Below are 12,469 nucleotides of genomic sequence, written 5' to 3'. Positions count from 1 at the left end.
CCCTTGGTTCCCCTTCGTGTCCCTCCCTCATTCCCTCAGGGCGTTGGGGGGCCGGGCTCGATCTCCAAACGTTTATTAAATAAAACTCAACACAGAAGTACCGGGTGCGGCGCTCCGGGAGGGGGCCAGCTCGCTGCTGAGGCGGCTCCCTTCCCTCTCCCCCCCACCCCAATCCTATTTCCCCCCACACACAGCTACCTGCAGGGCTCCCTTGCTCCAGGATGGCCTAGGCCTGGCCCCCTTCCTCCGTCATTCCCCGGCTGGTGGCTGCTGAAGCCACAGGGGTGAGGGGATTCACCCCTCACACACACACGATGTTTTGGCCACCATCGAGATGGCGCCCAGCAGGTCTCAGCCTCTCCCCGGGCTTTTAACAGAGCCCCCCAGCTGACCCAACTCAGTCACCGGCTCCTTCCACGGGGGGACACGGCCACCCTTGCTGTCCCCTAGCAGTCCCATGGGGCTGGGGGGTGCAGCCCCTGCTGTTTGGGGCCTCATCCGGCACCTGTGGGGGAAGAGCAGCGCCTCTGTTCCTCTGCCCCCCCAGCAACAATAAATACTAATACAAACTTTCCATGCTTTTGGCTCGTGCCCCAGGGACAGGCACAGGCAGCCTCCCCCCTCGCCTCCAGCCATGCCTCCCAGCTCGGAGCAACACCGGCAAAAGCCCTGGGCATGGCCTTGGGGCGCCAGGGCTGCCCCTGTCCCTCCTCATAAAGCCCCCTCAGTGATGGCAGGGGACATGGCCACGACATCGGGGCAGGTGAGGAGGGTGATACTTCGAGGTGGCGGCGCTTCATCTCCTTTACTCATCTCTCCCCGAAGCACTGGGCTGAGAGCTCCCCAGCAGCCCCGGGGCAAGGGAGAAGGTCAGGCCCAGGGTGAGTAGCAGGGGTTCCTTGGCATCTCCGTGAAAGATTTCAGTTCGTAGGGGATCCCCGAGTCGACCTCAATCGACTTGCGGGAGAAAAGCAGCCGGATGTTGTCGTGAAGATAGATCTTCCCCGACTTGGAGCTGTGAAACCTGGGAGGAGACTAGTGATAGGACTAGAGAGAATGGCCTCAAGTTGCACCAGGGGAGGTTCAGGTTGGAAATGAGGAGACATTTCTTGTCAGAAAGAGCGGTCAGGCATTGGGACGGGTTGCCCGGGGAGGTGGTGGCGTCGCCGTCCCTGGGGGTGTTTAAGGAAAGGTTGGACGTGGTGCTTAGGGACATGGTTTAGTGGGTGACAGTGGTAGTAGGGTGATGGTTGGACCAGATGATCTTGGAGGTCTTTTCCAACCTTAATGATTCTGTGGAGGAGCCTCAGAGTTGCAAGCAAGGGCAGCACAACCTCATCTGGAGTTGGGGACACAACTCCCTCCCCTCCTGTGGCCCCTGGTCAAAGCGGCCATGCTCTGGTTGCCTTCAGAGGGACAGAGGTGGCTGTCATGGGGCAGGACTACAGCTCCCTGCAGCCCTTTTAGTGCAAATAACAGCTAGTCCCTGCTCCTCCCCAAGGCTATGGGGTCAAGCTACCACCCCACACACTAGCAGAGGGGGCTGCAGGTTTGAGGGAAGCAGGGACATAGGGAGAGGGGTCTGGGAACCCAGGACAGGTCTCCATCCCACCCCATATGCCCTACCTCAGGTGCATCAGGTAGCAGAGGACCCTGCGGGGCGGGCTGGTGCCCGGTGGCTTGCTGGGGGCCACGGTGGCCCCTTCCTCCTCCCCCACAGGCACCAGGAATATGCGGTGGCGTAGGAAGGTCATGTGGTTGGCCGGCATATCCTGGAAGTCGTACGTCACCAAGAACATCTTCACCACGGTCTTGTTAGGGTTAAATAAGGTCTGGGGGTAGAGGATGGGTGGGTGGGGGGTCAGATCGGGAAGGGCCCAGGAACAGATCCATAGGACAGGGCTGGGGCATCTGGAGGCAACAACAGAGGACTCAAGGGACCAGAAGAGTCGTCCTTGCCCCACACCAGCCCCAAGGGGATTTGCCTGAGGCTCGGCTCTTGCCCTGTCCATGTCCCTCACAGAAGAGCCAGCACAGGTCACTCTGAGCTGGCCCACAGCTAAGTCCTCTCCACCCACCTCCACTCCCATGTTCCCATCCCATCCCCACTGCACATACACACCCCACCAGCCTCATCCTTCTCCACATCCCCTGTCCTGCTGTCTTCCTGCCAGCACACTGGGGGTCCTGTGCTCCCTCCACTATGCTTTCTTGGTGGCCATGCTACTCCTCTGCACAAAGATTTCTGGCTGCTGCCCCAGCTAAGCAGCACAATAGCAGAGATGCTGTGGATGCCCCATCCCTGGCAGTGCTCAAGGCCAGGCTGGATGGGGCTTTGGGCAACCTGGGCTGGTAGGAGGTGTCCTGCCCATGGTGGAGGGGTGGGACTGGGTGAGCTTTAAGGTCACTTCCAACCCAAACCATTCTGTGATTCTGTGATAATGGAGTATCTCCACCCCAGGAAGCAACAGGAGCCCAACTACCACTCACCACTTGGATGGTTCCAGCTTTGGGGACACTGTAACCCTTCTTTCCCAAGGCCTCCAAGTCAATCACTCCCTGGGACAAAACAAACAGCACGTGAGAGAGAGAGAGAGAGAGAGAGAGAGAGAAAGCCCATGGAGAGCTCAGCTAGGATGCAACATGGGGCCAAGACTCCACTTTTTCTTTGCTTTGCAGGTTAAGTGTTGCTCCTGAGATAGCTGGTGGTCTCCTCAGACGTGTGGCTGCTTGAGCCAAGCTCTCCAGAGAAGAGCAGCCCCTGAGGATGTGCAGTGTCTGGACACAGTCCCCGCTCACCTCCCCCACTGGCCCAGCCCGTGTGTACGTACCAAGAAAGGTGAGGGCGCGCTGTGTTCAGAGATGTCAAAGTAGGTGACGTCCACAGGCAGAGTGGCATGCTGGGGGCAGTAGGAGCCGCTGGCACCAATCTCTGCTGTGAATCCCTCGATGCGTCCTGACGGTGCAAAGCACCCTTTCAGGATGGACTCCTGAAAGAGGAGGGAAGTGTTAGGGACTGGGGACTGCCCGCAAGGGACCCTGGCTGCTTTTTCAGAGACAGATCCCATCCAGCCATAGGTGGCCTGAAACCAGCCGTCTGGTGCAGAGAAGAACCTGCTGGTTGAGCTGTCCTGGTGGTGAGCAGCTGCCATGTCACATAGCCAACATGCATGAGACCCTCAGGGACAGGCAACCCAGCCCCATGCCAACTGCCATAGAAAGCAGCCGGCTCCCGTTGGGCTCAGCTTCTCCTAGCCTGATGCCAGCCTAGCCCGAGCCCTCCAGACCCACCTCCCTCCCCGGCAGGCCATCACTGTGTGGGTGCTGTTACCTCAAAGTTGCCCAGCAGAGCATGGCTGATGGTGGTGGCCCAGGGTGCTGCAGAGGACCGGGTTCCCCTCCGGAGGCTGCTCCGGAGATGTCGCCTTGAGAGACGAGAGCAAGAATCAGTGTGGGACTGGAGAGCACAGCCTTGGGTTGTCCATCTCCCTGGGGGTGCAGAACCTTCTCCTCTGATGGAGATGGAGATGTCCCTCCCTCCACCCCTTTCCCTGGTAGAAGTTGAACGCATTTTTCAAACCCCAGAAGCAGCCTCCCTCCACCCCACAGCCCGGAGTCTTGTGGAGGGGAGATGCCCACCAACCCAACGCAACCTGACCCAACTGCCCCAGCAGGCTGTGGGGTGCTGGGATCACTGTGCACCCCAGATCCTGCTGCGAGGCAGGAGCTGCTGGGACACTCACGATTTGAGGCGCAGCCCGCTCTTCAGCCTCCTCCCGACCGCAGTGCAATCTGCAGAGCTCTGGAAGGGACATGAAACCAAGGAACGTGTTAGGGCACCAAATGGGGACCGTGCACCACCTCTTGCCCTGTCCCACATCCCTGCTGGGATGGCATGGGGGGCAGCATGAAGCATGGAGAGGACACACAGCTGCCAAAACCCAGACCTGGCTGCAAGGGCAGGTCTTTACCCTCCCAAAGTGGCTCTGCTGAGGAAGGTGGTGATGAAACCCAAGACAAGGGTGCAGCACGCAGCCACCCACCCCGTAAACCACATCTAAGAAATGGTGACATGTACGACAAAGCTCCCTGGCCAGTCTGGGAAAAGTCCCATCCCCAGGCAATTCATGCAAGGTCTGGGCAAAGGGTCGGGCTGCCCACAGCCAGGATCCTACAGCTGTAGGGTGGGGGATTAAAGACAGGGCCTCACTGCTGTCTCCTTTTAAAAGTGCCCCCTTTTCAGGGGTTTTCCTTTCTGGAAGCCACACAAAGGGCAGCACAACACAAAGGGGTGATGGAGCTAGCTGGCATGACCAGGCTGGAAAACCAAGGGAAGCTGCTGGAGGACCTCACTCTGTAAGGGCAGTGCTGGGGGCAGCCAGGCTGGGGGACAGTCACCAAGAAGGGCACGTGGACAGGGATGGAGCTGTGTCCCACGCACAGTGCATCCTGGCTCTGAACAGCAACAAGCCAGGGTGCCTCTGCTTTTGTAGGGCCGGTGGCAGGCTACAGACCACATGTCCCAGGGCTGGCCACTATCCACTGCACTGTGGCACTGGGACAGGACATGGTGCCGTGCCACTGTGGGCCATGTGCCCAAGAGGGACAGCTCTGGGTGTCTCCAGGCTGTTCCCTGCTTCTTCCTACCCCCCCAGCAACGCTCACCTTGGCGGCAGGGAGTAGGTGGTTCCAGAAAGGGGCCCCCTTGGCGTCGGTGCTGCGGCAGGCTGTGGGCACTAGGTGGCACGGCAGGGTCTTCTTCTTCCTCGCCGGTGAGGACAGGCTCTCGTCCTCAGAGCAGGAGTCGGACACAACTTCACCAGTGGGCAGCAGCTTCCTTTTGGCTGGGCAGCTGCTGCCGCTGACCCAGCTACTCCCACAAGGCGTCTTCTCCAGGGAGCTCAGGCTGCCAGGCTCGGGGCTGAGCACTGTCTGTGGAGCCGGGGGCTCCTCGCACCCATTGGCCGCCACTGGCCATTCCTCTCCTCCGCCAGCCCTGCTGCTCTGAGCAGGGCTGCTCCCTGGCTTTTCTCTCCTCCCACCAGAGTCCAGCTGGGACGTTTGTGCAATATTGTGCAAATCATAGTCAAGTAGTTTGTGGCCACTCACCCGCTCCCCGTTCTCCCTGCAGTCCGTGGGCTGATCCCCTGGCGGGATGGGGCAACTGTCTCTCGTGTGCAAAGTACTGCAAGCAATATGCTGAGGCCAGGAGGAGGAGGCATCCTGCAGCTTGTCCTCTCTGCTGGCCTTGGGGCTGTGGCTAGAGCTGCCCTCACACCGGTGCTCCACCACCCGCAGCCCGCTATGAGAGAAGTGCTGGGCAGAGCCACACAGGGAGAGCTTCTCCACCAGCAGACCATCCTTGAAGGTATCATCATCCTCCAGGGCAGCCTGCCTGGGGCCCCTGTCACACTTGCCATCCACCCCCCCGCCACCCCAGTGAGTTCGTTTAGGATCCCGCACCCCCTCTGGAGTTCGCTGCTCGGGGTAGCCCCTCTTGACAGCCGGCCAGCTGCCTGCCCGCTGCTCTGTGCTCTCAGAGGAGCTGGAGAGATGGGAGAAGATGGAGACCTGGTAAACCTTCTGGCGCTTGATCTCCGTCTCGTAGCCCATGAGGATGCCGTGGTGGGTGCAGTGCTGTGAGGAAGGCTCCAAGGCCACCTCTCTGCTGGGTTGGGGCAGGCCGGAGTCTGTGTTGGGCTCCGGGGACAGGGACGTCTCTGCATGGATATGCCGCATGGAGCCTCACTTGGCTGGGCCCCACGTGGAGCTGGAGCCAGGACAGACCATGCAGCAGCAGGAGGGGAACAGTAAAGTGCCACAGGTGATGGTGGGAGGGCAGGTGCAGGAACTGGACCCCCTCACTCAGGACGTCCGAGTGAGCCCCCCGTTACGGGGTGCACTGCAGCGCAGCATCTGGAAAGAGAGGGGAGAGAGGTCAGCCGGGATCAGGGTCCTCGTCCTGCCTTCTGGACCTGCTGGGAGATGGGCAGCCCTGCTTGGACCTCCCTCCCCAGGGATGGGAAGAGGAATCAGCCTGGCATGGCTTCTGCAGACAACCCCATGGCATCACCCACTTGCAGGATCAGCACTTCCCTCCTGGCCTGGGCACAGAGAGGAGTCTCCAGCTGGGCTGGAGGCTACGGAGGACAAGTCTGTACACGCAAGGAGAAGGGGGCCTGCCCTCTGCCAGGGACCTGATGTGCTTGTGCTGCTCTAGAGCACAGGAGTCAGGCAGGTCAGACCAGTCCCAGGGGCTCTGGACTGTAATCACCCCTCTGGGCAACAGCAACTAGATCTCCGAGCACTTGCCAAAGAAACCAGCCCCAGCCGCATGCGCTAAAGGAGGCAGGGTTGGCTTCGAGGCTACCAGCCCCACAGTGGGCATAGAACCTGTCTATGCAACCTGGGGGAACCTGAATTATTGTCACAGTTAGCTCTGCCAGCTTGGACCAGAGTCCTGAAACAACTGGATGGCACCAGGGGCTGCAGAGCCCACCACTGGTGCCTGCACCACCCATACCACCCATCCCTGCCTGCCTCGGGGACTCAACCTCCTTCATGCTACACAAGGCCTCTATTTCCATTTTCAGCCCAGTTTCAGAGTTGTGAGAATCCTGGCTGTGAGCTGTCTGGCACAATAAACCCTAAAATGTCTGCAAGAGGCGAGGAGATGGGATGTCTACAGAAAATTCACTGGCCCACCGAGGAGCTCCAGAGCCTGATAAACAGCCCACGCCTGGCAGCTCTGCCCTTTGCCTGTCCCGGCAGCTCTCTCTACTCCTGTGGAACAAAGGCTCAGGGGCAGACATGCAACAGGGGAAGCAGTTCTCCAAGCAGGTCAAGGTCATCTGGAGACTGAGGCCATGAGTGGTATTTTGATCCCCGCTACGATGGGGATGAGAAGGTGCCCGGTCAGGGTAGTTGAGGTCAGGGACTTCGAGAGAAGCAAAAGGTGTCACCATGCACCAGTACGTGCTGGAGGCCAACTGGCTGAAGAGCAGCTTTGCTGAAAAGGCCCTGAGAGTCCTGGTGGACACCAATTTGACCACAAGGGAGTGGTGTGGCCTTGCGACAAAGAAGACTAATGCTATCCTGGGTTGCATTCTGAGGAACAGTGCCAGCAGGTCAATGGAGGTGATCCTTCCCCGCTACTCAGCACTGGTGAGGCCACACCTGAGAGGGTCTAGCAAAGGGCCACTAAGATGATTGTCCCAATTTTGGCTAGGATAGAGTTAATTTTCCTCCTAGTAGCTGGTAGGGTGCTGTGTTTGGGATTTAGGATGAGAAGAATGTTGATAACACCCTGATGTTTAATTGCTGCAGAGCAGTGCTTACACCAAGCCAAGGGCTTTTTGGCTTCTCGCTCTGTCCTGCCAGCGAGCAGGCTGGGGGTGCAGCAGGAGCTGGGAGGGGACAGACCCAGGACAGCTGACCCAAACTGGCCAAAGGGGTATTCCATACCATCTGACGTCATGCTAAACAATATATAGGGGTGGCTGGCCGGGGTGGGGGGGCCGGCTGCTCGGGGATAGGCTGGGCATCGGTCAGCGGGTGGTGAGCAATTGCACTGTGCATCACTTGTTTCGTACACATCAGTAGTAGTAGTACTGTTATCATTATTATTATTATTTTCCTTTCTTTTCTGTCCTAATAAACTGTCTCTATCTCAACCCACAGGCTTCATTTTCCTGTTTCTCTCCCCCATCCCAGAGAGGGAGGGGGGAGGGTGAGCGAACGGCTGTGTGGTGCTGAGCTGCAGGCCGGGTTAAACCACAACAATGATTAAGAGACTGGAGCATCTCTCCTATGAAAAAGGCTGAGAGCTGGGATTGTTCAGCCTGGAGGGAAGAAGGCTAAGTCACCTGGATGTGATCCTGGGCACCCTGCTCTGGGTGTCCCTGCTTGGGCAGGGGTTGGACCAGATGGACCTAGAGGTCCCTTCCAACCTCATCCCTGTGATAAATTAGTGGGTGTTTGTTCATTGTCTGTAAAAGGAATTCAGAGAATCTGCTGAGAAGATAAGGTTTTGCAATTTACGACCTTGTTAAGGGAAAGACTAAGCGAGTAGATAGTGGGGGGGGGTGTTGGATAAACGTCCTTGGTAAAAAAGACTCTGTGAAATACTGTTTGCTGCTTTTGCTTTTACTACCCTTGAACACAGAACGAACTGCACAGCTTCAGAAGATTCAACAAGTCCTGACAAGCCGAAACTTGGATGCTGACAAGCTGAACTTGGATGCTGACAAACCGAACTTGGATGCTATAAAACGGCGACACTGAAAAGGGAAAGTTGCGTGCCGTGGTGGAGCAGAGACTCCCCAGCCGCCCAGCGCTGTTTTGCTTGTGCCTGCTTACTTAATTAATAAACTATCTTCGATAGACCAGAAAGTTGCATGGTCTCGCTTATAACAATCCCCTCTCTGAGGCTGTGTAACCCCCGTGCTGCAGCCTGCCCTGGCTGCCCCCACACTCACCCCTCTGCAGCAGAAAACCACTGCACTCCCGATCAACCTCCCCGTCCCACCACGGGCTGTTGTTGGCACAGCTCGCTGAAGACACCTGCCAGCCAGGCACCCCCCAGAAGCAGCGTGGCTGCCATGGAATGGCTCCCACCATCACAGTGTGCCTCCGAACCTCTGCGCTGTCCTCTCCAGCTCTTCAGTCTTCACAGCAGCTCTGAGGGAAAGAAAGGGGGAGATGCAGGGCTGGTAAGATTCAGAGGCTCACCAAGAGCAGGGCAGGAGGGTAGAATCACAGACTGGTTTGGGTTGGAAGGGACTTTAAAGATCGCCCCGTTCCAACCCCCCTGCCATGGGCAGGGACACCTCCCACTAGACCAGGTTGCCCAAAGCCTGGTGCTGCCTGCCCACAGGGTCACACAGGCAAAGAAGGCAGTACTGAAGTTCAGCCTCTCCCAAATCCAAAGGTCACATGAATCTATAGGTCATCTCAGGCAGTATTTTCACTTTACTTTCCATTTAAGCCACAAATACTTTAAGCTAAGCTGTAAACTCTCATACCTTGTTTATCCTTTACACCCCTGTTCCTTGCCTTCCTGCATGAAAATCTGTGTATAGGAACAGATCCCTACTTCTTTTTGGTGATCATTCCATGACCTGCTTTCCAAGACACTGCAGGTCACCAGCAACCTCTGGGCCTTCAGATAGCCGCTGGTCTCACGCCCATCCACCCCATCCGCCCACAGCACCTGACACTTTCTGGCCCTACAGACAAGGAAAAGGGCTTGCAATTGCTTTCTTCCGGTAAGAGATGCATGGCAGGGATGGCAGAAACCAGGAGCCTGACAACTGTGAGCACGATGGCCCCCATCAGCCTCCCCCAGAGCAAAGACAGCAATCCTTCCACGTGCACAGCACTCACCTGCTCAGAGGCGCCCTTGATGTATGAAGTAGATTTGCAGCTGCAACACAGCTCTGTTGTGGTCACGATCCACCAGCACCATAGCTTTGATGCCTGGAAGAGGGCAAAGAGAAGAATTAACCCAGGCAGCAGCTCATGGTGCAACACCTTCACAGCAGGCAGGAGCCTTTAGGCACCTCCATCGTCAGTCCCTCTGCCATGGGGCTGCTCAGGAGCTTTGCAGTCCCAGGAAGCTCTGGGTGAAGGAGAAAACGCTGCCCACCGCTGGGGACCGTGCACCTCTCTCCCCATGCAGCCTCAGCGGGGGGCTCAATGCAGCAGCCATCTGGAGGGAAGCCACTGTCTGTGTCCTGTTGGGCAACCTGACCACGAGCACTGCTCTGAAAGATGGAAACAGTAGGGCCAGGCAGATGAACAAAATCCCTGCAGGGATGCTCAGAGGCACCAAATACCCAAGTGCACCCCTTTCTGGCACCTTGGTCCAGCAAATTCTGCATCAGTGCAATGAACATGTGGCCTGACCTTGCCCTCCTCAGAAAACGTGCTGTTCCCTCATTATGTTTCCAGTAAGATTTGTAATTAGTCCCAGTCTCTGAAAACAGACCAGCCCAAAAGCCACCTCCATCAGAGCCAGGGGAAGGGCACCACCAGCAAGCAGCCAGAACAGAGATGCAACACGCCAGCTCCCACAGAGCACTCGCAGCAGGGCAAGTCAGTGCTGCAGCACAACAACCCCCCTGGTCCAAAGCCTCGACAAAAGCTCTTTGTAAAGCTCAGCTCCTCCTGGCACCCTGCAGGAAGGCCAGTAGAGGAGCAGGTGGGTGTCTGCAGCCACAGAAGGACGCCATGGTGTTGGCATACCATGTTCTGTCCACCTAGGACGGGAAGAGCTCTCACCCCAGGCAGCTGCTTCCTTCCTCCATCCCCAGGGCAGATCTGCACCATGACTTCCGTGGTACGGCCGGCCACTGGGAAACAAAATCGGCAACTGGCGGCAAGAGTCAGCGCAGGGCGGCAGGAGAAAGCCACATCTTTCCTGCGCGTGTCCACACAGGACAAATGTGCAGATTCAGCCTGCACCTTTCTTTCTCTGACCCACACCCCTCAGCAGCCACAGCCCTTCCCAAATCCCCGGGCAGGCAGGCTGAGCCCTTTGCTCCCCAGAGGCAGCTGCCTTGCAGGAGAATGAGTCTATCAGAAGATGCTGACACCACAAACCCATCTCAGCCGAGATCTCCACACCAGTCACCTGGTGATGCCAGCACTGGGCAGTAGTGTGCACCCCTAGCCTGAGGGGCTGCACCTCATTTTGACAACCCAGGTGCTGCTGCCAAATGCACTGTGCAGGGAAACACCAGGATTCCCCAGCCCACCCCCAAAAGCATCTCCAAGTACACCCCGGGACCCGCTCACATGCCTCGCAGCTGGGGACAGGGAGCAGCAGCACAGCACTGCTCCTCTCCTGAACGCATCGGGAGGGACGGCCCCCTTACAGCACCCAGCTGGAGCCTACAGCCCCTCTACAGAGCAACATGGGGACCCCAAACTACTGCACCTACAGCAGGGTCAGGGAGACATCACCTGGACATCTCTCCCTTCTTCTTCCCCCAGAGCCAGGCATCTCCAGAGCCCTGCTTCTGGCAGCTTGGATGGGACAGGAGCAGGTCTGGGTTCTCCCCAGCCCTGCAGAGCTGTACAGGTGCCACCCGGGGCTCCCTGTGCCCACACCAAAGGTTTGGCCCCTCCTAAGCCCAAGCAGCTGTGATTTTGCTGGTGTTTTGGCCCGTACCAGTGCTCTAAGATAGGACTGAATGGGCTTTGCCTGTGGGGGGAAGCCTGGCAAGAGCTCCTCCTGCTCTCTGCCCTGCTCACACCAAACTCCCAGGTGACCCCAACAGCTGGAGGGCTGAATGGGGCCAGAAGGGCAGCCCAGCATCCAGAGAAGCAGGATGGTTGCTGTGTAGCAGGCCGAGCAGAGCTCCCTCTGTATCAACCACATTTTGAAGGAGAAAAAAATTCCCTTCTATGGTGCTGCAGTGCCACCAGGGTCACAGCCCTGCTGTGGTTTGGCCAGGGTCTCCCAGCACCTGGATCCAGAGCTTTCCCTTCTTCCCCCAGCCTGGCTAGCCCTGGGGAAGGACACAACGCCTCACCAGCCACAGGACCTGCAGGGAGGGAGCATGTTCCAGGCGCTGGGGCAGAGACCTGGCATTCCCTGGGGACACTGAGCCAGCAGACCGTGAGGCAGGATGACACAGCCAGGCCTGGGGGTCAGGGACATGGCTTACCTGCTGCTTTCGTTCCTATTAGCACATCCGGGGCAAGGAGGGGGACACACAGGACAAACAGACCATGGCCTCAGTCTGGTGGCAGGTGAGGAAGGGTTCCCAGCTGGGTGATGCAGCAGCTGGACCGTGTGCCAGGCTGCAGCCTACAAAAGGATCTGTTGCTGTTTGAACTGCTCTGCACCGCACACGTCGTGGGCCAGAAAGGAAGCAGGGAGGGTTGGGGGCAGCTCTGTCAGCTTTGGAGTAATTTGGGGGCAGGATGGGCAGAGGACTGAGACAGGGGCACCTGGCACCAGTGCAAGAAAAGCAAGAGCTGTGCCCAAAGGGACCCAGCAGGACCCACGCGGCTTCCCAAGGCCAGCGAGACAAGGGGACACATGGCCAGGTCTGAGCATCGCTGCCTGGGGCAGAGCACCAAGACCGTGGGCTGGCAGGGACAAGAGGGATTCTTGCACCTTTCGGACAACAAAAATCACAAAACCAATGCCAAGCTGGTGTTTATACTGCCTTTTGCTCCCTCTCCTGGGAAGAGCTAAGGAAACCCTTGCAGCCTCCCTGGGTTCAGGCAGGAACCATGCAGCACGGAAGGAGAGGGGCTGTCATTACAGGAGGGCAGAGAATCACCTGTGGTACATGCAGAGCATGAGGCAAGAGAAGAAGCAACGGAAACTGCTGGAAAGTGACTGCCTAGAGGATAAGTCACAGCCCTGCCAGTCCTATTTGAACCCAGAAAAAGGAAGAAAATGTAACCACTGGAAGTGTAAAGCCACAAGTTCTTTGGCACAGGCTAAGAGCGG

The 12,469-nt window shown here is 57.9% G+C and overlaps 1 protein-coding gene across 13 annotated transcripts in view; it reads right to left on the bottom strand.

Moving 5' to 3' along the window:
• Positions 1 to 63: 63 nt before the first annotated feature.
• LOC125179683 (atos homolog protein B-like) overlaps positions 64 to 12,469 on the bottom strand; it is a 57,862-nt gene continuing 45,456 nt past the window's right edge. For 10 of the 13 annotated variants that reach the window (XM_066986913.1, XM_066986917.1, XM_066986920.1 and 7 more), the window contains 9 exons: positions 9,385 to 9,477; positions 8,617 to 8,679; positions 4,666 to 5,916; positions 3,744 to 3,802; positions 3,332 to 3,425; positions 2,832 to 2,990; positions 2,491 to 2,559; positions 1,627 to 1,832; positions 64 to 1,024 (listed from right to left, as the gene is read on the bottom strand). In XM_066986913.1, the coding sequence (XP_066843014.1) occupies positions 871 to 1,024; positions 1,627 to 1,832; positions 2,491 to 2,559; positions 2,832 to 2,990; positions 3,332 to 3,425; positions 3,744 to 3,802; positions 4,666 to 5,739 (1,815 nt within the window). In that variant the 5' untranslated portion in view covers positions 5,740 to 5,916; positions 8,617 to 8,679; positions 9,385 to 9,477 and the 3' untranslated portion in view covers positions 64 to 870. Of the gene's footprint in view, positions 1,025 to 1,626; positions 1,833 to 2,490; positions 2,560 to 2,831; positions 2,991 to 3,331; positions 3,426 to 3,743; positions 3,803 to 4,665; positions 5,917 to 8,477; positions 8,680 to 9,384; positions 9,478 to 12,469 lie in introns of all 13 variants that reach the window. The other 3 variants (XM_066986912.1, XM_066986924.1, XM_066986914.1) reach the window with 2 other exon arrangements.

The sequence above is a fragment of the Anser cygnoides genome, chromosome 36 (genome assembly GCF_040182565.1).
Source record: "Anser cygnoides isolate HZ-2024a breed goose chromosome 36, Taihu_goose_T2T_genome, whole genome shotgun sequence".
NCBI lineage: Eukaryota > Metazoa > Chordata > Aves > Anseriformes > Anatidae > Anser > Anser cygnoides.
The sequence above is the reverse complement of the archived record's forward strand: the minus strand, read 5'-3'. Positions and strand labels throughout refer to the sequence as shown.